This window comes from Pelophylax lessonae (assembly GCF_965119305.1).
Source record: "Pelophylax lessonae genome assembly, chromosome: 6".
Lineage (NCBI taxonomy): Eukaryota > Metazoa > Chordata > Amphibia > Anura > Ranidae > Pelophylax > Pelophylax lessonae.
The window spans coordinates 12813086-12839922 of record NC_138773.1 but is presented as its reverse complement, the minus strand read 5'-3'; the positions used below and the strand labels follow the sequence as shown (position 1 = coordinate 12839922).

At 46.4% G+C, this 26837-nt stretch overlaps 1 protein-coding gene across 1 annotated transcript; it reads left to right on the top strand.

Moving 5' to 3' along the window:
* The first annotated feature begins 206 nt into the window (after positions 1–206).
* NIF3L1 (NGG1 interacting factor 3 like 1) lies at positions 207–26371 on the top strand. The gene is made up of 8 exons (XM_082260789.1): positions 207–348; positions 17605–18057; positions 22223–22376; positions 22454–22580; positions 22831–22969; positions 24636–24719; positions 25925–26140; positions 26298–26371. Exons 2-7 carry the CDS (start codon positions 17628–17630, stop codon positions 26107–26109), a joined length of 1119 nt encoding a protein of 372 aa, XP_082116915.1. The 5' UTR covers positions 207–348; positions 17605–17627; the 3' UTR covers positions 26110–26140; positions 26298–26371.
* The last annotated feature ends 466 nt before the right edge of the window (positions 26372–26837 follow it).

Below are 26837 nucleotides of genomic sequence, written 5' to 3'. Positions count from 1 at the left end.
ACCGTTCTACGTTTCCTGGTGAACCGACTTCCGGCTCCGCCCAGCGCTTCCTGTGCCCTGGGTGTAGGAAGATGGCGGCCAAAGACTTCAAATAGATGGTCTAATATTGTAGCCGGTGTTCTAAAAATTTGAAACGGGGCCCCGTGAGTTCAGTATACTCGGGAAGAAGATAAAGTGTTGGGTATTGGGTTTATTTATAATTTATTGTACCCGTGAATGTCCTCTAACACAGAGCTGGGTGTAGTAATATGGCCGTCATAGGGCTTCGTACAGGAAGAGGCTGTCATGCTGGGTGTAGTAATATGGCCGCCTCCTGTAAGGACTAGAGATGATGAATACTCTGTGCTGGTGAGTGTTCTGTTATCTGTAGCTTTATATAACACCTTATTATTATTATTATTAGATGTGGTTTAGCTTTTATTAATGATACACAGCATCTCACAAAAGTAAGTACACCCCTCACATTTTTGTAAATATTTTATTCTATCTTTTCATGTGACAACACTGAAGAAATGACACTTTGCTACAATGTAAAGTAGTGAGTGTACAGCTTGTATAACAGTGTAAATTTGCTGTCCCCTCAAATAACTCAACACACAGCCATTAATGTCTAAACCACTGGCAACAAAAGTGAGTACAAGTGCAAGCCAATCAAAATACACTTTTTGGGATTTTTTTCTTTTTTTTTTTTTACTAAAACCATGCAGCAGAATACAAATTGGCATAAAATGATGAAGAAATTCGATTTTTTTTTTTAAATATATTTTTTATTAGATATGTTTTGTAGCAGAAAGTAAAATATATTGTCTTTTTTTTTTTTTTTTTTTGTTTTTTTTTTTTGTTTATAGCGCAAAAAATAAAAATCACACAGGTAATCAAATATCAAAAGAAATCTCTATTTGTGGGGAAAAAAGGAGATCAATTTTATTTGGGTACAGCATCACACGACCGTGCAATTGTCAGTTAAAGTAACGCAGTGCCGAATCGCAAAAATTGGCCTGGTCATTAATGGGGGGAAAATCCTTCCGGGGCTGAAGTGGTTTAACTTTGAAAATGTAACATGAGAACAGCATGACCGATCAATATACTCCTATTGATTTATTCGTTATATATGACTGTGAATTTCAGGACGTAGCTGGGTGTAGTAAGATGCCCGCTGGCTCCTTATGACTGCTGGTGTTCTGGCAGGTTAGCAAACCTGCGCATGCGCAGTAAGGATTCAGCTGACGGCACGTCACTTTTGTTACCCAATCTGACTGGTCGCCGATTGTGACCGAACACGTGTCACCTGGCTGAGAGCTCCTGTACTGGGGACCCCGGAGGGGTGTTTTTTTTGGGGGGCCCTGCAGGAGGTGTCCTGTCCCTTTTGCGCCCCCACCTTCTTTCCCGAGTGCACGGACTTCCACGCCATCCATAAATTGAGGCCCCGGCATTTCAGCCTTCTTCTGTTAGATGAGAGGCTAGGCGCAGTGATGGCGAACCTTGGCACCCCAGATGTTTTGGAACTACATTTCCCATAATGCTCTGCTATACCGCAGAGTGCATAAGCATCATGGGAAATATAGTTCCAAAACATCTGGGGTGCCAAGGTTCACCACCACTGGGCTAGGGGAACTGGCGCCCTCTTGTGGTGGCCGGGAGTAATGCATGTTCTCAATGCCTTCCTTCTCATCTGCTCTTTGGAAGGAGATGGGAAGTTTTTGCAGGCTTCATCTCTCTGTCCAGTTACCTTTGCTTAAAGGTAAGTGGACAGGGAGTGTTTTTATTATTATTAATTTATTTTTTAAATTAAAAAAAAAATAAATAATAATGCATTTTTTCTTTTTTTTTAATTATTAAAAAAAAAAAAAAAAACATTTTTTTTTTCAATTCTTATAAAAAAAATATGATATATATATATATATATATATATATATATATATATATATATATATATATATATATATATATATATATATATATATCTTTTTTTTTTATTTTTTTCAATTCTTATAAAAAAAAAATATGATATATATTATATATCATAAAAAAGAATGTTATATATATATATATATAATATAAACATTCTTTTTTTTTCAATTCTTATTTAAAAAAAAACGGAAAATTTATATCAATACTTACCGTAATTTTCCTTTCCTGATAGAACTCCATGGCAGCACACGTATGGGTAGGCTCCGCCTCCTCTCCTACCCTATAGGACCCCACTCCCATAAATTTTTGCTCCAAGCCAGGAGCCGTGTTCCATATATAGACTACTCCAGCAGATGGGAGGGAACTCCTGCTGCCATGGAGTTCTATCAGGAAAGGAAAATTACGGTAAGTATTGATATAAATTTTCCGTTTTCCTGACAGACTCCATGGCAGCACACGTATGGGAAATAACTAGCCATACACACCCGGGTGGGCAACTGCTGGTCAAACAGAAATAGGTTTAATTTGCACCGTCAACAGACAAAATTTTTAAACCAAAATCAACTGACGATAAAGAAGCAGGTTCAACACAATAGTGTGACATGAAAGTGTTAATTGAGGACCATGAGGCCGCTCTGCAAATGACATCTGGTGCAACATGAAGGGAAGCCGCCCAAGACGTAGAAATCCCTCTGGTGGAATGAGCCGTCACCACTTCCGGAGGAGCCAGTCCCTTGGCTCTATATGCCCACTGGATGGTCTGAACTATCCAGCTAGAAATTGTTCTGGAAGAAGCCCTCTTGCCTCTGTTCTTTCCATAAAAGAGAACAAATAGATAGTCTGACTTGCGAAAGGAAGCTGTGAACTTCAAGTATGTTTGAAGGACTTCGCCCACATCCAACGGATGGGTACTCTGGTCATCTTGAGACTTGAATGTAGGTAAAACAATCTCTTGGTTGACATGAAAAACTGAATTTACCTTCGGATTGGACCCTAGCATAGGGACCAGGACAACCCGATCAGGAAAAAATGTCAGAAAAGGTTCTTTGCAACCTAGGTCACTAATTTCAGAGACACGTTTAGCCGATGTGATGGCTACTAAAAAGGCCGTCTTCATAGACAGATTCTTAAGGAAGAAGGAATCTCCATGTTCCAAAACTGTTGTTGAGAGAAACTCAAGGACTAGTGGAAGGTCCCATTTGGGGAACCTGGGTTTCCTGGGAGGTCTCATTCTTGACGCACCTCTGAAAAACTGCCGGACCAGAGGATGTTTTGCCCATGAGGTCCCCGTGAAGGCAGAGATTGCTGAGATCTGTACTCTGAGAGAGCCAACAGCCAGAGATAGGTCTAAGCCTGTCTGGAGGAACCCCAGAATGTGATGGATCTTAGGATTAGTGATGAAATCGGACTCATTAGACATGTAATCCTCAAACTTAGACCAGATCCTCTCGTAGACTTTGTTGGTGCCCGGTCTCCTGGCACTCATCATTGTGGACATTGCCGCACTTGGACAGCCAAGAGCTTTTAGTCTTTCCCTCTCAAGGACCATGCCATGAGATGTAACTGCGCTGGGCATGGATGCAGCACTGGACCCTGAGATAGAAGGTCCGACCTGAATGGCAGGGGAACAGGATCCCGAAAGCTCAGTTGGAGCAGCAGAGGAAACCAGGGCCTCCTTGGCCAAAACGGAAGAATTGCTATGATTTCTACCCTCTCTCTCCTGAGTCTCTGCAGGAACTTGAATATCACTGGGACCGGGGGAAAAGCATATGCTTTGTGGAACTTCCAGTGGTCCGTCAGAGCATCTACCCCGTAGGCTTGGGGGTAACGCCATCTCGAGTAGAATTTCGTCAGTTTGGCATTGTTTGGAGAGGCAAACAGGTCTACTTCCGGAAGAATCCCCAGAGAGATGACCCACTTGAAGGTTTCTGGATGAAGAGACCATTCGTTGTTGTCTAGATTGGTTCTTGACAGAAAATCTGCCTGAACGTTCTGGACTCCTGGAAGATAAGCAGCTGATAGATTGGCAAGATTCCGTTGGGCCCATGCCATGATCGGTTTCACTTCTTCCAGAAGGGAGGAACTGCGGGTGCCCCCTTGCCTCTTGATATATGCGACTGCCGTCGTATTGTCTAGCCGTAGAAGGACCGAGGACCCTTTCACCAAGTGACGGAAAGCCATGATGGCACGAAAAGCTGCCCGAAGCTCCAGGACATTTGAGACCAACCCGAGGGTGGGAAAGTCCCACCTGCCCTGGGCCACCTCTGACAGGCAGTGCGCACCCCAGCCCGTCTGGCTGGCATCCGATGTCACAACGATCCAAGGAACGGGAACGATCGAATGACAATTCAGGAGATTTTCCCGTTGTAGCCACCAAGACAGACTCGCCCTCATAGAGGATGTTATCCGTACAGGAGTATCTGGATTCCCAGAGCTCCATTGGCGGAGGAAACCGATTTGAAAGGGCCTCATCCTCCACTGTGCCCACTTGACCATGGGGGCCGTGGAGACCATGGTCCCTATTATTTTCAGACACTGTGATGCCCGAAGATAAGGAGTTGACATTGCCGGTTGTATTCTGCTGCGGATCACCGGAATCTTCTCCACTGGAAGAGAGATGGTGCCTCTGGAGGTGTTGAAGAGTGCCCCCAGGAAGATCAAGGATTTTGACGGATCCAGATGGCTTTTCTCCAGATTCAAGAGCCACCCGAATTCTTGAAGGGTGGAGATTACCTGAGATCTGTGTTGCAGAATCTGTGCTTGGTCTTGAGAAAGAAGAAGCAGATCGTCTAAGTAGTGAAACAGTCGGATCCCTTTCGATCTGATCAGAGCTACAATAGCCAGTAAGATCTTTGAAAAGACACGAGGTGAGGTGGTAAGCCCGAAAGGGAGACAGGTAAACTGGAGATGCACTTGACCCACGGCAAAGCGAAGAAACTTTTGTAGTTCTGCTGCCACTGGGACATGGAAATAGGCATCTTTTAGATCTATGGAGATCATCCAATCTTCTGGTTGCACCACTTGGCGGATAGTGAAGAGTGTCTCCATCCTGAACCTCTCTTTCTTTATGAAAGAGTTCAGATGAGTCAGGTCTATGACCGGTCTCCAAGAACCGTTTTTCTTTAGCACCATGAATAGAGGTGAATAAAGGCCTTGAAACCTTTCTTCGGCCGGAACTGGGATGACAGCACCTTGAGAGATCAGGGAATCTACGTATGACAGAAGAATTGACTTCTTTTCTTCCACGCGAGGTAGAGCCGTAGGGATGAACCGCAGAATTGGAGTTTCTTCGAAAGACCAAACGTGACCATGAGACACAGTCTTGACGGTCCACTGGTCCGTAATCGAGGCTGCCCAAACGTGCGCAAACTGACGTAGACGAGCGCCTACTCGCAACGCTTGAGCAGGCCTGATATCAAAAAGACTTTGTGGTCTCCCGACCACTAGAAGGTGTTCCCTTGTTGAACTTCTGACCTGTAGGTTGAGATCTTTTCCAATTCTTTCTGAACTCACGTCCAGGCCTGTAAGATCGAGCTTCTCTGGATCGATCCGAACTTGGTTTGTGCTGAAATCTTCTGCGGTCAAACAAACGGCGATCCTGAGGGAGGAAACCTGATTTACCACCAGTGGCACGGGTAATGGCACTGTCCAGCTTGTTGCCAAAAAGGGACGCACCCTCAAACGGAATCCTGCACCAGGCTTGTTTGGAAGCAGGATCGGCCAGCCAGGGACGTAACCATAAAGCACGTTTGGCCGTGACAGAAGAGAGCATGACCCGCGCCACCAGGCGAATGATATCAATGGAAGCCTCTCCCAAAAAGGCCGTTGCTAACCTTAGTTCATACACAGCCGAGCTTCTGGCTGCTTCTTCTGAGACACCTTTCAGTGTGGTCTCCACGTTATCTACCCAAGCCTCCATAGCTTTGGATGTGGCTGCAAGGGCTAGGGCTGGCTTGCAGGTCATACCAGCTAACAGATCTTTTTGAGATCCGTATCAATTCGTCTATCCAGACCATCTTTAAATGAGACGGAATCTTCCAAAGGTAGGGTAACGTGTTTGACTAGCCTCATCAAGGCTGCGTCTATTGTAGGTGCAGAATCAAAAAGCTTCACTTTGTCGGTCTTAAAAGGATATAACCTGGAAAATTTGGACGATAAGGAATTCTTTCTTTCAACTCCATGCCATTCGTCTGTAATGATTTCCCCCAGCTCATTCAGAAAAGGGAAATGATCCCGTTCTTTCTTGAGATGTTTAAAGTATTTCTTCTGTTTTGCTGGGGAGTCTGCTGGCTCTTCCCATTTTAACGCCTCTTTTACCGCTCTTACTAGCGGAGAGATCATGGCAAAATCAAAACCTGAACTTTGGTCTTCTAGGTCATCCTCACTTTCAGAGGAATCCGAGAAGCGACTCGGCTGGGAAGTGCCTGGCTCTACGTCTTCCCTCTGAGGGAGAACTGGAGTATCAGTTGTATGACCAGACAGCCGGTTGGAATCCCAATCCCTTAAGGATTCTTGCACGATCCGCCTGACCAGGGTTTCCACTGGTGGATCTGGGACTTGTTTTTCCTTGATTGCCCGAGAATAGCAGGCATCACACAAGGATCTATCCTCAGGGACTACAGCCCTACAACCCCAGCAAGATTTGTGTGCGGGGCGGTCAGCATGTCGGGAAGACTGGCTTGGACAATCATCATGGCGCCTAGACCTAGACCTGGATCTATGGTGCCTGGATTTGGATGATGCATGGTGATGGCCTGAAGGTGATCTATCCTTTGATCCCGATGCAGGACGTTGGTCAGACCTAAAAGGGCTGAAAACAAAGGAAAGAAAAGCTCAGGCTACAGTAAGCCAGCTGGCAGACAAGCGAGAGTTAAAAGCTAAAGCTCACCTGTTGCGCAGGGACTGGCCACCGGGGGGCGGTGAGGCATCCATTGCAAATCACAGCGAGATAACCTGCAATAGGAAGGATGTAAGAACTCAATCTTACCTTCCCATAGCCGCCTTTCCCCTCCCCCATTCAAGCAGGACTGACCCAGCACAGGACTTACCAAACACAGACAGAGACACAGCGTGGGGAGGCCGCCGCAAAAGCCCACAGACATCCCAAGAATGACAGCTCCATCAGCTGTTTAAATTTCCCGGGAGCCGTAAAGCCACGCCCCCCCCGACGCCACCGCGTCATGGAGGACCGGAAGTGGCGTGCGCACATGCGCAGACCACTTAGGAACCAAGCCTCGCAATGAACACCCAACTGGGAATCAGGAGGCAGGGGGAGGAGCCGAGAGCGACGGCCTGGAACGCAGGAGCGCTCCAGCCGCCATACTAACCAGGAAGCAAAACGATGTAAAATATAAAAGTAAGCAATACATTACCACCAATACCGACAGAAGGACCTGGAACGCTCCTCAACCGGAGACTAGCGTGTGCGTCAGGGCATAAGGGCCTCCCGCTAGTAGCAAGGACGTTTGGCCAAGCGATGCAGCCCACCTCTCATTCAGGATTTATGGCATCTTCCGGCATCATTTCAAATTGCCCGGGTCCACCCAGTAGTACTGAGATTGCTGGACTAAGGTAGAAAGGCATCATCCAGGAAAGCCACACGCCACCAGGTATGTAAGAAAACGCATCCTATAAGGTAAGACTTCTCTTGCGGAAGGAGGACAAAAAAGGAACACGGCTCCTGGCTTGGAGCAAAAATTTATGGGAGTGGGGTCCTATAGGGTAGGAGAGGAGGCGGAGCCTACCCATACGTGTGCTGCCATGGAGTCTGTCAGGAAAATGATATATAATATATATACATATCTTTTTTTTTTTTTTTTTTTTCAATTCTTATAAAAAAAAAAATCTGATTATATATATATATATATATATATATATATATATATATATATATATATATATATATATATATATATATATATATATATATATATATATATTATATATCATAAAAAAGAATGTTTATATTATATATAATATAAACATTCTTTTTTTTTCAATTCTTATTAAAAAAAAAATGATATATAATATAATATAATATAATATATATATATATATATATATATATATATATATATATATATATATATATATATATATATCTTTTTTTTTTCTTTTTTTTTTCCTCATCGCCGTGCCACAGCCGAAGGCCCCTTTCACACGGGCTGTCTGATCGGGTCCGCCTGACAGTTTTTCAGACAGACCTGATCGGACCCCTCATTCTCCTCTATGGAGCGGTAATCGGAGGATCGGATCAGATGGCATCGGATGGAAAAAGAGAGACAGTCTGTTTCCATCCAATTGCGCTATAGAGGAGAGTGGGGTTCTAGTCGTATTTATGTGTAAATTTAGTATCCGTTTTATTAAATAAAGCTTGGTTGTTAGTTTAAAAAAAAAAAAAAAAAAACTGGCTCCTAACTTTTTTAGCTGGCTCCTAGATTTCAGGCAAATTTGTCAAGCCCTGAGATAGGGGATAGGTCCCGGAAGATTACCTGGTCATCAATTTACATTTTTCTTAAGGTTATTGTTCTCTAACATTCCCATATAAGCAGCACTTGTTCTCGTCATACTGGGATTGTACCGGGGAGCACTTTTTTTTTTTTTATATATATATATTTTTATTTTGCCTGTTCTTGTTTTTTTTTTGGCTCTTTAGACTAGAAATGAAGGATACGGCCAGGAAGATGACATAGTCATCAATTTAATTTTTTGCTTGAGGTTATTGTTCCCCAATATTAGCATATAAGCACCTCTTGTTCTCGTCATACTGGGATTGTACCGGGGAGCACTTCTGTTTTATTTTTATTTTGCCTGTTTTTTTTTTTTTCTTCATTTATGGTTCTTTAGACTAGAAATGGAGGATACGGCATGGAAGATGACCTGGTCATCAATTCCATCAATTCCATTTTTTGCTTGAGGTTACTGTCCCCCAATATTAGCGTATAAGCACCTCTTGTTTTTGTCATATTGGGATTGTACCAGGGAGCACTTTTGTTTGTTATTTATTTTATAAAACATATAATTGCTGCGCTAAAATATATTAAAAATTCAGTATGCGAAAAGCAGCCAACACAAATCTTTGGAACAGAAAGATCAATAATAATATAAATACAAATGTGGCGCTAATCTGGTAGCTATAATCAAAGAAATGTCCTTGATATGAGTGGATAAAAAAGCAACAGTTCAAGTTCTTTCTCATGCATAGAAATAAAACTTCCAAAAGAAGGGGAGAGATGTGAAGATCCTCAGCAAGGGAAACCACCACCAGGCACCCGCACACACTGATCCTTACCAGATCCCATTGACCCTCATCACAAAGGTCAAAAAACGCCAATGGTACAAGCACTGGAAAGCCGGGATCATTCACTCCTCCTCATTGGATATCATCCACCAAGCGGACAGTCCTTAGGTCCTTACAGGGTCCCCATGTGAGGAAACAAAATGCCAACACATAGTGTACACTGCTAAAACGTTTATTGCTCCCAAAGGATAAGTATACACTTACTGGACTGCCGCAATTAGAGAGCGTTGCTTATTCCACCTCCGAGCGGTCGGGTGCTCGCGCATCCCACCAGAAATATGGCCGCCATGTCTCTTCCTGGTGTGGCGTGCGTTGCCACAGGCTCCACCCGACGTGTTTCGTCAGAGTTGACGTCGTCGTCGTCTTATTTATTTTGCCTGTTTTATTGGTTCTTTAGACTAGAAATGAAGGATATAGCCAGGAAGATGACATGGTCACCTATTCCATCTTTTGCTTGAGGTTACTGTTCACCAACATTAGCATATAAGCACTTTGTTTGGTTTGTTGTCCTTGTCATGCTGGGATTGTACACGGGGAGCTCTTTTGTTTTTCATTTAGCCTCGTTTTTGATTCTTTATATTGGAGTTGTTGTTGTTGTCTTTATATTGAAGTGTTATTGGAGTAACACTTTTTAATTTAGCCTATTCCTTGGTTCTTTATATCATAGTTGGAGGATACGGCAAGAGAGATGACTTGGTCATCAGTCCCACCTTTAAAGTTTATTATTCCCCAACATTAGCATATAAGCACCTCTTGTTGTTAATGCCCGTAGTGTGTGAAACACAATCAAACTTACACCCGGTGCAAAAAAAAAAAAAAAAAAAAGGGCACACACAAAAGTGAGGACACTAATGGCGCTTTTCCACTGCATGGAACCGTACCGGTTCGGCGCGCTTTTGTGCTTTTCCACTGCTGGTACCGCATGGTATAGGGTCGGAACGGTTCGGTACGGTACGGTATAGGTTTGCTTTTCCACTGCATGGAACCGAACGGTACGGTACGGCTCTGAAAAAACAGTACCTACTCGATTGTGGTTCCAACAGGTACCAAACTGGTACCATATCCCACAATCCTTTGCATGCAGTCACTACTAGCCACTGATTGGTCAGAGAATCACACCCACCCCATTGTTATCCCACCCACTTAACTTTAGTACTACTTTAGTGGAAAAGCATACCGTACCGTACCGAACCGTTCCGATACTATACCATGCGGTACCGCAGTGGAAAAGCAAACCGGGCCGAGTAGAGCCGAGCCGGTACTAGCGTGGAAAAGTGCCATAATGGCGCTTTTCCACTGCATGGAACCGTACCGGTTCGGCACGCTTTTGTGCTTTTCCACTGCGGTACCGCATGGTATAGGGTCGGAACGGTTCGGTACGGTACGGTATAGGTTTGCTTTTCCACTGCATGGAACCGAACGGTACGGTAAGGCTCTGAAAAAACAGTACCTACTCGATTGTGGTTCCAACAGGTACCAAACTGGTACCATATCCCACAATCCTTTGCATGCAGTCACTACTAGCCACTGATTGGTCAGAGAATCGCACCCACCCCGTTGTTATCCCACCCACTTAACTTTAGTACTACTTTAGTGGAAAAGCAAACCTATACCGTACCATACCGAACCGTTCCGACCCTATACCATGCGGTACCGCAGTGGAAAAGCAAACCGGGCCAAGCAGGGCCGAGTAGAGCCTAGCCGGTACTTGCAGTGGAAAAGTGCCATAATGGTGCTTTTCCACTACATGGAACCGAACGGTTCGGCTCGCTTTTGTGCTTTTCCACTGCATGGAACCGCATGGTACGGTGTAGGAACGGTTCGGTACAGTACAGAGGCGCTTTTCCACTACATGGAACCGAATGGTATGGCTCTCTAAACAGTACCATAAACAGTACCACCTCAGTTGTGGTTCCAAGAGGGCCGTACCGGTACCATATCCCACAATCCTTTGCATGCAGCCTTGACTGTTTGTCACTACTAGCCACTGGTTGGTCAGAGAATCGTTGTTATCCCACCCACTTACTTTAGTACTACTTTAGTGGAAAAGCAAACCGTACCGAACCGTTCCAACACCGTACAATGCGGTGGAAAACCAAACCGGGCCAAGCAGGGCCAAGTGGAGCCGAGCCGGTACTTGCAGTGGAAAAGTGCCAAAAGTTTACAGGGTGTACACATGGTCATCCTCCTAAAGAGGAAGGACCCTTAACCTGATCTCTCGGGGTGCAAGGCTCCTGACAGGGACTGAGGTACTCACTGGCCCACCAGGTCGAAACCAGGCAGACCCTGTTCTTTTGGAGGCCTGCCGAAATAGTCCACCCCAAAACCAAGGTGGGGCTCCCCAGATGGGAGACCCCATGAGAGAGGGCGAAGCAGACAAGAAGGCCATGTCCACCCCCTCCCAAGACTTTCAGGGCAGACCTGAGGACCTACACCCTACTAATCGAGGTGAGTAAAGTGCACAGTGCAAGTGACAAAAACACACATATAAAAGTGGGGAAAGAGAAGTGGATAAGTGCAAAGTGCAATACCATGGCAGGCCCTTCAGCCAGGAATCGAAAATTCCTCTGATTCTAGCCAAAAGGCCAGGCCCTTGAGGCAGGAGCAAAAAAAGTGTAATATGGTGCAGTGACCTTGGTGCAAATAAACTCAAAGTGCCCGGTACACAGTGAGTATTACGGCACCCCTGGACTGTCACCCTAGGGGCACATACACCACCGGCTTCTTTCACAGCCCAGCCCTCAGCCAGACAAATGCAGCCCCATCCCGAGGCATCTGAATTTAGACAGCTTAGGGAAAGCCTTGCCTGCAACTGGGGAAAAGGCCAGATTCCACCCCGGAGGAAAAAGGCCCTCCGACCGCCATCACCATTTCTTACCAATTATATCAGAAAGGATACTCACCAGTGCCCACCACACAGCAGAGGGCACAGACCTTCTCCTTCCTGAAAACTGATAAGAACAGATTCTATACTTGATTTTATTGTTCTTGTCATGCTGGGATTGTACATAGTAACATAGTTAAGGTTTAATAAAGACAATAGTCCATCCAGTTCAACCTGTGTAGGTGTGTGCATTTTAGTGTCTAATCATTTCCCATATCCCTATGTATTGCGTTCTTTATAATGCACGTCCAAGGGTCTTTTACAAATATAAATACTCCCTGCTGATACCACCAATTGTGGAAGAGAGTTCCACATTCTTACCGCTCTGACAGTGAAAACCCTCCTACGCAGCTTAAGGTTAAACCACTTCTCCTCCAATCTCATTGTGTGGCCCCGTGTCCTCTTACACTCCCTGAGACTAAATATTTTTTTTTTCCTATGCTTGGATCACCATTGAGGTATTTGCAAATCACTATCATGTCCCCTCTCAGGCGTCTCTTCTTCAGCGAGAATAAATTTAGCGCTTGTAGTCGCTCCTCGTAATTGAGGTTTCCCAATCCCCTAATTAGTTTAGTTGCCATTCTTTGGACTCTCCAGCTCCAACACATCCCTCCTGAGGACTGGCGACCAGAACTGGACAGAATACTCCAGATGTGGCCGGACCAGAGTTTTATAAAGTGGCAGGATTGTAGATTTATCTCTGGAGTATATCCCCTTTTTTACGAATGCTAAAATTCTGCTGGCTTTGCTTGCTGCAGCTTGACATTGCATGCTATTGCTTAGTCTGTGTTCTACGAGGACCCCCAGATCTCCATCCTTGATTCCCACAGAGGTTCCCAACTTCCCACCCCTAGTGAGTAGTTTGCGTTTATGTTTTTAGCCCCCCAAGTGCATTTCTTTACATTTCTCCACATTAAACCTCATTTGCTATGTAGTTGCCCACTCCATTATTTTGTTCAGGTCATGCCGTAGGATTTCTATATCCTGATGTGAAGTTATTGTCCTGATTATTTTTATGTAATCCGCAAAAACTGCTGGGATTGTACAGGGGAACTCTTTTTTTGTTTATTTATATTTATTTATTTTTGGTTCTTTAGACCGGAGATGGAGGATACGGCCCGGAAGATGACTTGGGCATCCATTCCATTTTTACTTGAGGTTATTGTTCCCCAACATTAGCATATAAGCACCTCTTGTTTTTGTCATGCTAGGATTGTACAGGCGGTCAATGGGTTACAAACAAGATAGGGACTGTAGATTTGTTCTTAAAGCGGAGTTCCACCTTGGAATTTTTTTTTTTAAAAATACCCCTGGGACAGTCAGGGCTAGTGCATTCCACAATGGCTAGCCTCTGATCTGTCCCGGGTTACACTTACCTGTTAGGAGAAATACTTACCTTGAAAAAGTCTTGTCCAGCGCTGCCATCTCAGATGTGGGCAGCTTGAAGCCAGCGCGTCCTCTTCGGCGTCCTCTTCCGCCTTCTTCGGTCCCACGATGCCCTGCGCCAGCCCTGCCGTCACTTCCGGGCGCGCGCGTCATCCCTCCACAGCTTCTGGGCATGCCCAGAAGCTGTTTAGAAGGGGATGACGCGCGCGACCCGGAACTGACGTCGGGGCCGGTGCAGGCGCAATGATTCCTGGGAGCGATGACGTTCAGCTCCCAGGAATCATTGCAGAGCCAGGAAGTGATGACGGGCCGCGGCCGAGGAAGGAGGAAGAAGGAAGTAAGGTAAGTATATTTTCTTCGCTACAAGGTAAGTAAAAAAAAAAAAAAAAATGCGATTAGCCATTTGTTTTTCAGGTGACCCGGAGCGAGAAGATGGAGGTAAGTATAAAATTAGGGTGGAACTCCACTTTAAGTTGAATTTGTTTGTAAGTGGGAACAGGTAAAATTTTTTTTTAGGTTTAGCTCCAGCCAAAAGAATAATTTCTAAGTTTTTTTGGATAGCATAGGGAAGGGGTCACACTCCTGTACCGTTTGTTTTGCTGTCTGTACCCCTGTTCAGAAGATTTCACCTGACTTTATGTCACTATGACAACTGGATTTTAAAAATTTTGGGTTGTTGTGGAAACAAAGATGGATGATAAAGCTTCAGTGGAGACACATTTTTCCAATGAGAACTCTTTGGAGTGAATTTCCCTTCCTAGGGGTAGATTTTCTCTCACTTCCTGTTGTCTCCCTCCGTTTGTAAGTCGGAGTCACTTGTAAGTGGGATGTTTGTAACCCGGGGACTGTCTGTACAGGGGAACTCTTGTTTATTTGTTTTTTTCTCTTTTTTTCTCTTTTTTTGGTTCTTTAGACCAGATATTTTCAACCAATGTGCCATGGCATCATGGGGTGCCTTGGCAAAATGCCCTAACAATTACCGCAAATTGACCAAAAATTCTAAACAATCCAGCAGGTGGATAAAGCTTTCCTTTTTTCTGTTACTCAAAGCCACAGGTATTAACCTCCCTGGCGGTATGATTCTTTTGGATTTTAGGTGCTGAAAGCGGTACCATTATTTTGCATGTAATTCTTGTGAATGACCAGCCCAAACCAACTGTATACATTTATTATATATATATATATATAATGTATACAGTTGGTTTGGGCTGCTCATCCACAAGAATTACGTATATATATATATATATACACATATATTTACATAAAAAGTACAGTAAAACTGCAGGAAAGGGCACTGGGGGGCAATGTAATGTGATTTTATTTTATTTTGAATGGTATCAGTGTGTTTGGTGCGTTTTACATTTGAATTTGCCGCCGGTTCCACCCCCCGGCGGACGTCACGTCACCGGAGACGGAAGCCGGAGCTCGCAGACGATCGGGAGGAAGCTCCGCCGCCGGAGAAAAGGTAAGTAAAACCTCTACCAGGATCCAGCGATCTTCCTAGCAGTACCCCAAGTGTGGCTCGGGGGTTACCGCTTTTGGCTCTAAAATCTAACCCCGAGTCACGCTTGGGAATACCGCTAGGAAGGTTAATTGTGTAGCATTACCACCCTGGACACCATGTAGGCCAGCTGCTGGCACTCTAACAATCAATGATGTCAACAGGTGATACAGTTTCTGCATGACCAGATGGGCTCCCCGGTCTCGCTGGATCCTCGGCAGTGTCTCTTGGGACTGTTTCCAGACTTGGAAGTAGATAAGAACTCGCTGAAGATTATACATGAAACGTTATTTAGTGCTTGGAAAGTGTTGGCTCGGAGCTGGATGCAATCCTCGCCCCCTACTTTGGCTGCGTGGATTGCTGAGGTAAATGTTTCTCTGCCATATAAGAGGCTCATTTACATTAATAGAAGATGTCCTACTAAATATAACAAGATTTCGAACAGGTGGCTACAGTTGTCACAGACATGCTCTACTTGATGACTCTATCTACTTGCTACCTACCATGTTGGAGTCTTATATGCCTAGACTATACCAGCCAGATAGAGTGTTATGTCTTTATTGCCTTGTGTATCTAAAGCCCTGTACACACGTACTGATCGTCGGCCGAACGATCGGCCGTCTTTTGTCCAGGGCTGTCCTGTCGGCTGAAAACTGCAAAAGACTGCACAGGAATTTTGTCGGCCAACAACAGCCGACTGCAGAAGTGATGTCATGTGATGGTTAACTTTCCTTGTGTTTTTTCTTTTCTGAGCATGCCCAGTCTTGCTAATCTGCTGTCTGTTGGCTGAAATCTGTACTGACTGGCGAACAATCGGCCGTTCTGGTGTTGGCCAACAAAAATTTTAATGCCTGCACAACAGATTCTGTTCGGCCGAAAATGCGCTGTCGGCTGTCAGAATCATCATACTAACAAGCCGACAATCGGTACGTGTGTACGGGGCTTAACATGGTTGGGGTGGGACCGTGTGGGCTGATGGGGGACCCTTCTCCCTGTTTTTTTTTTTTGGGATGTTCTACATCGTCTCCTTGTTACTATATGGCTGTTTATGCTCTATATCATGCTTAACTTTTGATACTTGTTGTAACTCTGCACAGTTTAATAAACTTTGCTTCTTGATTTAAAAAAAAAACAATCGATGATGTGGTAGGATGATAAGGAGGACATTGGGCTTCTGAGAACATCCTTGTTTGCCTCTTTCCATCAGCACCAGGGTCATATTAGCTGAATGACGGAGAAAAACGAAGGGAGAAGAGCAATGTTGGAATTCTAGTCAGTACCAGTGTGAAAAGGTAGATTTTCTTCATAAAAATAAAGCACCTCCAATGCTGGGTGTCCCACGCGTGTCTATAATGCTGCATTATGTAGAACTATTCCTTTGGTTTTTGTCATTTTAAAAAAAGGGTGTCTGAGATTGTGCCTAATTGTAGAGGGTGCCTTGGGTGAAAAATGGTTGAGAAACACGGCTTTAGACTACAGAAGGAGGACACAGCCAGGGAGATGACATGGTCATTAGATCCACCTTTTGCTCCAGTTTATAGTTCCCCCCAACATTAGTATATAAGCACCTCTTGTTGGTCTCGTCATGCTGGGATTATACAGGGGAGCTCTTTTGTTTTTTATTTATTCAATTTGGTTCTTTGGACTAGAGATGGAGGATACGGCCAGGAATATGACCTGGGCATCAACTCCATTTTTCCTTGAGGGTATTGTTCCCCAACACTAGCATGTAGGCACCTTGTTTGGTTTGCTGTTCTTGTCATGCTGGGATTGTACAGGGGGGGGAACACTTTTTTTAATTTAGCCTATTCCTTGGTGTCAGGTCACATGTGGCCAGGTGACAACTGCACCCTGTTGGAGGCAGGGGTGCACCGCAAGGTAGTAAACCCAATAGCTGACTGCTGCGGATGGACAGGAAACGTGAGCCCAAGATTCCCCAGGGCGTGGAGTCTAAGGCCCAGCAGGTGTTCACCAGAGCCTCTAGTGGTGAGGATGGACTTCGCTGCAACTGGACCCAAGTCGCGGCCCCTGGGGTCCCCCGGGTCACGCTCTGTAGGAATAGAGGGGAAGCAGCCACTCGGGACACAAGGGATAGTGATGGGTAAGCCAAGGTCGGGGCAACAGGCAGACGAGGGTAACCAAGGGACAGGCCAAAGGTCAGGATCACAGGCAAACAGGAGTAGTCAGAGACGAGCCAAAGTCGGTACACAGAAAGGTAGATGTAGCACACGGCAGACAGGAACACGAGCTAACAAACACTGTTGAACAGCAAAGCAGACCTGCAGTGCACTGGTTAATATAGACTTCTTGGAATGGCCTGGGGTGGAGCCGTACAGGGAGGAGAGAAGATAACAGGCAGCCAAAAGGAGAGTCAAGCCTCTAATGGAGACATGGAGGAGAAGGTAAGCTGCCAGACACTATTGCATGGCCATGACACTTGGTTCTTTATATCATACTTGAAGGATACGGGGACGGAGATGACTTGAGCAGAAGTTCCACCTTTTGCTCCAGTTTATTGTTACCCAACATTAACACATAAGGACCTCTTGTTGTCAAACTGGGATTGTTCGGGAGGGGAACTCCTTTTTTGTTTTTCATTTTTCCTTCTTTTTGTTTCCTCAGACTCCTCTACGTGGATGAAGTGAATGCTGGGTAGCTGGTGGATCAGACGTCTCCTGCTAACCCCTTCATCCCAGCTTCGGTCCCCGGTTCAGCATTTGATGGACCTCCGTTCTGTGGTCTCCCACCTCAAAGCCTTGGCGCCTCCGGCCCTGGCTGAGAGCTGGGATAATGTGGGCCTATTGGTGGAGCCCAGCCCCCCTCATCAGGTACAGAAACTCCTGTTGACCAATGACCTGACAGAGGAGGTCCTGGAGGAAGCGGTGGGAATGGGAGCCAACATGGTCCTGTCCTATCACCCACCTATCTTCAAGGCTCTGAAGCGGCTGACGACCGGACACTGGAAGGAGCTTCTGGTGGTGAAAGCCTTGGAGAACCGTCTGGCCATATACTCCCCACACACTGCCTGCGATGCATTGAGCAACGGCGTTAATGACTGGCTGGGAAGAGCGCTGGGTGAGTGTTCACTCTGTGTCTGTTACATATATGTTAGGGAACACCTAAATCCTGAGCCTGAGATTCTGCATACCAGCCTTTTTCAATGATGCTTGCATATAAATGTGCCTTTCAACATGGCCATCAAATGAAGAAGTATGGAGTTGCCATTCCTGGTCTGAAAATGCTAGTTGTCTGGCAATAATAGTGTTTCAGTCACTGACATGAAACAAGCATGCTATAAAGGGGTGACAGAAAAGTGTCAGATATCACATAACAGCCATGTATGTGCAGAGGGTAGAGTGGTTTCCCTCCCCCAGCTTTTACATCCCGCAGATACTGTAGCCAGGGGTAGGGGGTGCACGTTGGATAGGGGAGGTATCCAGGGGTAGGGGGTGCACGTTGGATAGGGGAGGTATCGGGCCTCCAAGCAGGACTGAATACCGTCCTCTGTGGCTGGGAGGGATGCAGCAGTCCATAGATGTCGCAACGCCACCCCTCAGTTTGGATGATGGGACCAGTGACATCATCCATGTACTAGTCCCTCTGGTGGTGCTTGTAGCAGCATTAAGGGATTTACATTAACTAGCTGCTTACCAGAATGTCTGTACTCCTGAGATGACCATTATCTTCTGCTCTTCTCCTCCATGATGACCTTTACCTTCTCCTCTCCTCCTCCATGATGACCTTTACCTTCTCCTCTCCTCCTCCATGATGTCCCTTACCTTCACCTCTCCTCCTCGATGATAACCCTTACCTTCTCCCCTCCTCCTCCATGATGGCCCTTACCTTCTCCCCTCCTCCTCCATGATGGCCCTTACCTTCTCCTCTCCTCCTCCATGATGACCTTTACCTTCTCCTCTCCTCCTCCATGATGTCCCTTACCTTCACCTCTCCTCCTCGATGATAACCCTTACCTTCTCCCCTCCTCCTCCATGATGGCCCTTACCTTCTCCCCTCCTCCTCCATGATGGCCCTTACCTTCTCCCCTCCTCCTCCATGATGGCCCTTACCTTCTCCTCTCCTCCTCCATGATGACCTTTACCTTCTCCTCTCCTCCTCCATGATGACCCTTACCTTCTCCTCTCCTCCTCCATGATGACCCTTACCTTCTCCTCTCCTCCTCCATGATGACCCTTACCTTCTCCTCTCCTCCTCCATGGTGACCATTACCTTCTCCTCTCCTCCTCCATGGTGACCATTACCTTCTCCTCTCCTCCTCCATGATGTCCCTTACCTTCACCTCTCCTCCTCGATGATGACCCTTACCTTCTCCCCTCCTCCTCCATGATGGCCCTTACCTTCTCCTCTCCTCCTCCATGATGACCTTTACCTTCTCCTCTCCTCCTCCATGATGACCCTTACCTTCTCCCCTCCTCCTCCATGATGACCATTACCTTCTCCCCTCCTCCTCCATGATGACCCTTACCTTCTCCTCTCCTCCTCCATGGTGACCCTTACCTTCTCCTCTCCTCCTCCATGATGGCCCTTACCTTCTCCTCTCCTCCTCCATGATGACCATTACCTTCTCCTCTCCTCCTCCATGATGACCCTTACCTTCTCCTCTCCTCCTCCATGATGACCCTTACCTTCTCCTCTCCTCCTCCATGGTGACCCTTACCTTCTCCTCTCCTCCTCCATGATGACCTTTACCTTCTCCTCTCCTCCTCCATGATGACCCTTACCTTCTCCTCTCCTCCTCCATGGTGACCTTTACCTTCTCCTCTCCTCCTCCATGATGACCCTTACCTTCTCCTCTCCTCCTCCATGGTGACCTTTACCTTCTCCTCTCCTCCTCCATGATGACCCTTACCTTCTCCTCTCCTCCTCCATGATGGCCCTTACCTTCTCCTCTCCTCCTCCATGATGACCCTTACCTTCTCCTCTCCTCCTCCATGATGACCCTTACCTTCTCCTCTCCTCCTCCATGATGACCCTTACCTTCTCCTCTCCTCTTCTATGGTGACCCTTATCTTCTCCTCTCCTCCTCCATGATGGCCCTTGCCTTCTCCTCTCCTCCTCCATGATGACCCTTACCTTCTCCTCTCCTCCTCCATGATGACCTTTACCTTCTCCTCTCCTCCTCCATGATGACCCTTACCTTCTCCTCTCCTCTTCTATGGTGACCCTTATCTTCTCCTCTCCTCCTCCATGATGGCCCTTACCTTCTCCTCTCCTCCTCCATGATGACCCTTACCTTCTCCTCTCCTCCTCCATGATGACCTTTACCTTCTCCTCTCCTCCTCCATGATGACCCTTACCTTCTCCTCTCCTCCTCCTTGGTGACCTTTACCTTCTCCTCTCCTCCTCCATGGTGACCTTTACCTTCTTCTCCTCTCCTCCTCCATGATGACCCTTACCTTCTTCTTCTCTCCTCTTTCATGGTGACCTTTACCTTCTCCTCTCCTCTTCCATGGTGATCCTTACCTTCTTCTCTCCTCTTCCATGATGACCCTTACCTTCTTCTCTCCTCTTCCATGGTGACCCTTACCTTCTCCTCTCCTCCTCCATGATGACCTTTACCTTCTCCTCTCCTCCTCCATGATGACCCTTACCTTCTCCCCTCCTCCTCCATGATGACCATTACCTTCTCCCCTCCTCCTCCATGATGACCCTTACCTTCTCCTCTCCTCCTCCATGGTGACCCTTACCTTCTCCTCTCCTCCTCCATGATGGCCCTTACCTTCTCCTCTCCTCCTCCATGATGACCATTACCTTCTCCTCTCCTCCTCCATGATGACCCTTACCTTCTCCTCTCCTCCTCCATGATGACCCTTACCTTCTCCTCTCCTCCTCCATGGTGACCCTTACCTTCTCCTCTCCTCCTCCATGATGACCTTTACCTTCTCCTCTCCTCCTCCATGATGACCCTTACCTTCTCCTCTCCTCCTCCATGGTGACCTTTACCTTCTCCTCTCCTCCTCCATGATGACCCTTACCTTCTCCTCTCCTCCTCCATGGTGACCTTTACCTTCTCCTCTCCTCCTCCATGATGACCCTTACCTTCTCCTCTCCTCCTCCATGATGGCCCTTACCTTCTCCTCTCCTCCTCCATGATGACCCTTACCTTCTCCTCTCCTCCTCCATGATGACCCTTACCTTCTCCTCTCCTCCTCCATGATGACCCTTACCTTCTCCTCTCCTCTTCTATGGTGACCCTTATCTTCTCCTCTCCTCCTCCATGATGGCCCTTGCCTTCTCCTCTCCTCCTCCATGATGACCCTTACCTTCTCCTCTCCTCCTCCATGATGACCTTTACCTTCTCCTCTCCTCCTCCATGATGACCCTTACCTTCTCCTCTCCTCTTCTATGGTGACCCTTATCTTCTCCTCTCCTCCTCCATGATGGCCCTTACCTTCTCCTCTCCTCCTCCATGATGACCCTTACCTTCTCCTCTCCTCCTCCATGATGACCTTTACCTTCTCCTCTCCTCCTCCATGATGACCCTTACCTTCTCCTCTCCTCCTCCTTGGTGACCTTTACCTTCTCCTCTCCTCCTCCATGGTGACCTTTACCTTCTTCTCCTCTCCTCCTCCATGATGACCCTTACCTTCTTCTTCTCTCCTCTTTCATGGTGACCTTTACCTTCTCCTCTCCTCTTCCATGGTGATCCTTACCTTCTTCTCTCCTCTTCCATGATGACCCTTACCTTCTTCTCTCCTCTTCCATGGTGACCCTTACCTTCTCCTCACCTCTTACATGGTGACCTTTACCTTCTCCTCTCCCGCTCCATTATGACCCAACCTTCTCCTCTCCTCCTGTGCTCCCATCCTTCTTTACATCTTTGTTGCCTGCAGGAGCTCTTTAAAGTGAAATGGTCACACCTGGTCTTGTGCAGGAAGTGGATAATTCGTAGGTAAATAATTGTACCTGGGCATGATTGGGTTGATTGGAACTTAAACAGCAGCAGGACTCTCCTATGCTAGGTAGCTCAGGAAAAGCTCTTGAGATTGGCATGAAGTTGGGTAGTTGACAAGGCAGCAACTTTCACTCCTCAGTGGATCTGTCATTGCTGACTTTCAGTTCTAGAGTCGCCCTCAAACTAAACGAAGATATATTATAACTTTTAAATAAGCATGGCCATATCATTTTATATTTGATTAATTCTTGCCCATAGTTTAATGTTATCTGTAGAAGTGCAGAAAGACGGCCAGATCTCTCATGAATGTGTTTTGGTTCTATACAGGCCCCTGTGTGTCGGTGCCAATCCGGGCCTGCACCTCCCTCTCTCACTCCGGCGGATATGACCACATCTTGGAGTTTGGCCGCGATGCCTCGGAGACTTTCCTGCCCAGACTGCAATCCCTGCAGGACGCCCGTGTGCGCACCTATCCTCTCATGTAATGATGCACTCTTTGTATATGACTTATCTAATCTATGGCATTCACAGTTTACAGGACCTATATTCATATTCCAGGAATGATACTGAAGACAGCGCCCGTATCCGGCTAAGCTGCTCCCACGATGCTTTGCTGCAGGCCCTGGCTATTCTGTCAGAGAAACCGAGTCTACGTGACAGCGTGCAGCTCATCGCACTGAAGAAGGTGAGCGATACTCTGCATAAAGATTTACAGCACGCCGAACCAAAGACTATGCTGTTGAGGGGGAGGGGCTGATAGCTCAGCAGGCTGTGTTTTGGTTTTATAGGGAAGATACAATTAAAAATATATTCAATTCTTTAGACATAAAAGAACATGTAATAAAAATATGTGAATGGATTCAACAACATGAACAACGTTTTATGTTGTTGTTTTTTTTTTTTTATTTATTCCGCAAATTTTTTTGTCTCCACAGCCCCCCCTACTGGACACGGGCATGGGGCGTCTCTGCACTCTATCTGAGCCTGTGTCCATTTCTGCAGCCGTGGAACGCGTCAAACATCACTTGGGATTGGCTCACCTCCGTCTGGCACTGGGAAGGGGAAAGACTCTAGGTGAACTCTCTCCTCCCCCATTATAGTCTATACCTTCTCTCCTCTTCACTGATGACCCCCCTTACCTTCTCCATGATGACCCTTACCTTTATCATTTTACTCCTCTACTCCACCCATGAGGACCCTTACCTTCTCTTTGATATGTCTTAGATATCTCCTTTTCCTCTCCTCCATGGTGACCTTTACCTTTTCCTCTCCTCCATGGTGACCCTTACCTGCTCTTCTCCATGACTACCCATATCTTCTCCTCTCCTCCTCCATGATGACGCCTACCTTCTCTTCTCCTCCTCCTCCTCCATGATGACGCCTACCTTCTCTTCTCCTCCTCCTCCTCCATGATGACGCCTACCTTCTCTTCTCCTCCTCCTCCTCCATGATGACGCCTACCTTCTCTTCTCCTCCTCCTCCTCCTCCATGATGACGCCTTCCTTCTCTTCTCCTCCTCCTCCTCCATGATGACGCCTACCTTCTCTTCTCCTCCTCCTCCTCCATGATGACGCCTACCTTCTCTTCTCCTCCTCCATGATGACCCTTACCTTCTCTTAGATATGTCTTAGATATCTCTTACCTTTTCCTCTCCTCATCCTTGATGACCCTTACCTTTTCCTCTCCTCCATGGTGACCCTTACCTGCTCTTCTCCATGACTACCTATATCTTCTCCTCTCCTCCTCCATGATGAAGTTTACCTTCTCTTCTCCTCCTCCTCCATGATGACGCCTACTCTCTCTTCTCCTCCTCCATAATGAAGCTTACCTTCTCTTCTCCTCCTCCTCCTCCATGATGACACCTACTCTCTCTTCTCCTCCTCCATGATGACATTTGCCTTCTCTTCTCCTCCTCCATGATGACACTGATGTTCTCTTCTTCTCCATGATAACGCTTATCATCTCTTCTCCTTTATGATGATGCATATCTTCTCCTCCATGAATACCCTTACCTTCTCCTCTCCTTCTCCATGATGAAACTTACCTTTTCTTCGTCTCCATAATGACCCTTACCTTCTCTATTTCTCAGTGATGACCCTTACCTTCTCCTGTCCTCTTCCATGATGACCCTTACCTTCCCTTCTCCATGATGATCCTTACCTTCTCCACCATCATGACCCTTACCTTCTCTTCTCCTTCTCCATGGTGACCCTTACCTTCTCCTCTCTTTCTCCATGATGACCCTTACCTTTTCCTCTCCTTTTCCATGATGAAACTTACCTACTCTTCTCCTCCTCCTTTATGACCCTTACCTTCTTTTCTCCTTCCCCATGATGACCCTTACCTTCTCCTCTCCTTCATGACCCTTATCTTCTCCTCTACTTCTCCATGATGACCCTTACCTTCTCCTCTACTTCACCATGATGACCCTTACTTTCTCCTCTTTCTCCATGATTACCCTTACCTTCTCCTCTTTCTCCATTAAGGACCCTTCCTAGTTCTGTCCTCCTCCCTCATGACCCTTACTTTCTCCTTTCCTTCTGAATGATAATCCTAACCTTCGCCTCTCTACTTCCAGGATGACTCTTACCTTCTCATCTCCTTCTCTATGATGATCCTTACCTTCTCCTCTCCTCTTTCCTGATCACATGCTTTATGTCTCTCTACCCCCTTAGTATCCTTATTTCTTCTTCTTTATTAGTATGAATTCATATAACAGATACGGTTCTTCTACTCCCAGAATCCTCGGTTAGTGTGATGGCAGTGTGTGCCGGGTCAGGAAGCAGCATCCTCAGCAGAGTCCCTGCTGATCTCTACCTAACAGGTAAGGTGCTGTGTATGTGCAACAGATTCCTCAGCACTCAGTCCTGCTATTATGTAAGGGGGACTGGCGTTCCATCTAATGGTTGTGTGTATTTACAAGTCTACCAATCGGGGTCTGTAGTTTCTAGTGGCATGAAACCCTCACAATGTGGGATCTTTGCCTGGGCTTTGGCTCCCCATGAGAGAGTTTTGGAGTAGCCAACTTTTTATGTGGCCAAAAAAAGTTTACATTCTCAGGCATTTGGTTACACGATCGCTGCGAAAGACTTTAAACATGACACGTCCAAATTGTAGAAAAACTTGTATTGCTGGAAGTACGATGTCTACCCATTTCCATCATTGTGTCTACAAGTACAGTACAGGACAGGTGCTCTGCTTCCTTTTTTTTTAGGCAAGAATATTATTGCTAGATTTAATTTCATTTTCACTTTACATCTCTTCAAAATCTTTGTTCCAGGGCAGCTCCATACCTATAATGTTCTATGGACTTTCCCATCCTGAGCCATGCACACACCTTGCCACAATCAGACATGGAATGTCACCATACTCTCTGTTGCACCCCTATAAAAGCTGAGGAGGACCTCCTTTTTTTTCCTCTTTTTTGGCACTTTTCCACTGCAAATTTCGGCTCGGCTCCACTCGGCACTGCTTGGCCCAGCTCGGCTTGGTTTGCTTTTCCACTGCGTGGTACGAGTCGGCACATTTCAGCACTGTATAGGCTCTACTCGGCTCAGTTTGCTTTTCCACTAAAGTAGTAAGTGGGTGGGATTACAACGATTCTCTGACCAATCAGTGGCTAGTAGTGACAAACAATCAAGGCTGCATGCAAAGGATTGTGGGATATGGTATAGGTACGGACCGCTTGGAACCCCAACCGAGGTGGTGCTGTTTAAGCGAGCCGTACCAGGTAGTTGAAAAGCGCTGCTGTACCAAACCGTGCCGAACCGTTCTAATCCGTACCTTGCGGTACCATGTAGTGGAAAAGCGCCAAACCGAGCCGTACTATGCAGTGGAAAGGCGCCAAACCGAGCCGTACTATGCAGTGGAAAAGCGCCATTAGAAAGTCTGTCTGTCCTCAAAGTACAGTTGTTGTTGTGCCTTCCAAGCTGGATATATCTGTGCTTTCCATAAGGACTTGTGTAATAATTATTCCCAAAAATCTCCAAATATTCACCCACTCAACTTGTCTGTCTTCCCCCCCGTCAGGTGAAATGTCCCACCACGAAGTGCTGGACGCGGTGGCGGAGGGTCACAGCGTCATCCTGTGCGAACACAGCAATTCAGAGCGGGGGTATCTGCAGGAGCTGCGAGGGCAGATTGCAGAAAGACTGGAGGGCAAGGTGGAGGTGGTGGTGTCCAAGAAAGACCGCGACCCCCTGCTGGTGGTTTGAGGAACAACAATAAGACCAGAACCCCCTGCTGGTGCTGTGAGGAGCGACAAGACTGGGACCCACTTCTGGTGGTTTGAGGAACAACAATAAGACCAGAACCCCCTGCTGGTGGTTTGAGGAACAACAATAAGACCAGAACCCCCTGTTGGTGGTGTAAAGAACAACAATTAGACTGGGATCCCATGCAGGTTGTGCAAGGAACAGCAAAAAGACCAGGACCCCATGTAGGTGGTGTGAGGAATAGCAATAAGTCCAGGACCCCTACTGGTGGTGTAAAGAACAGCAGACGGTTCCATATTATGACAATAAACTGGCAGATCTGAGCGTCTTTGTGTGTTTATTTAGGATTTTTGTTCAAATTCTCATTCCCCTGCTCACATATTTTGCTCACTTCTTCTCCCAGACGTCTTTACATTAAAGGCATGCCCTGCAGTAGCTTTACCATATTAAGTAGAGACTTTTAGGCAATGCTTAACCACTTTAGGACCGGAGGATTTTCCTGCTCAATGACCAGGCCACTTTTTGTAACTTGGCACTGCGCGACTTTAACTGACAATTGCGCGGTCATGCAACACTGTACCCAAACAAAATTTACGTCCTTTTTTTCCCCACAAACAGAGCTTTCTTTTGGTGGTATTTGATCACCTCTGCGCTTTTCATTTTTTGCGATATTAATAAAAAAAAGAGTGAAAATTTTGCGAAAAATTTGACATTTTCTACTTTGACAG

Coding starts and splice junctions, on each gene's coding strand:
- NIF3L1 (XM_082260789.1), top strand. CDS start 17,628: ATGCTGGGTAGCTGGTGGATCAGACGTCTCCTGCTAACCCCTTCATCC. Junction 22,377..22,453: donor GTGCGCACCTATCCTCTCAT/GTAATGATGCAC, acceptor TTCATATTCCAG/GAATGATACTGAAGACAGCG. Junction 24,720..25,924: donor TGCTGATCTCTACCTAACAG/GTAAGGTGCTGT, acceptor CCCCCCCGTCAG/GTGAAATGTCCCACCACGAA.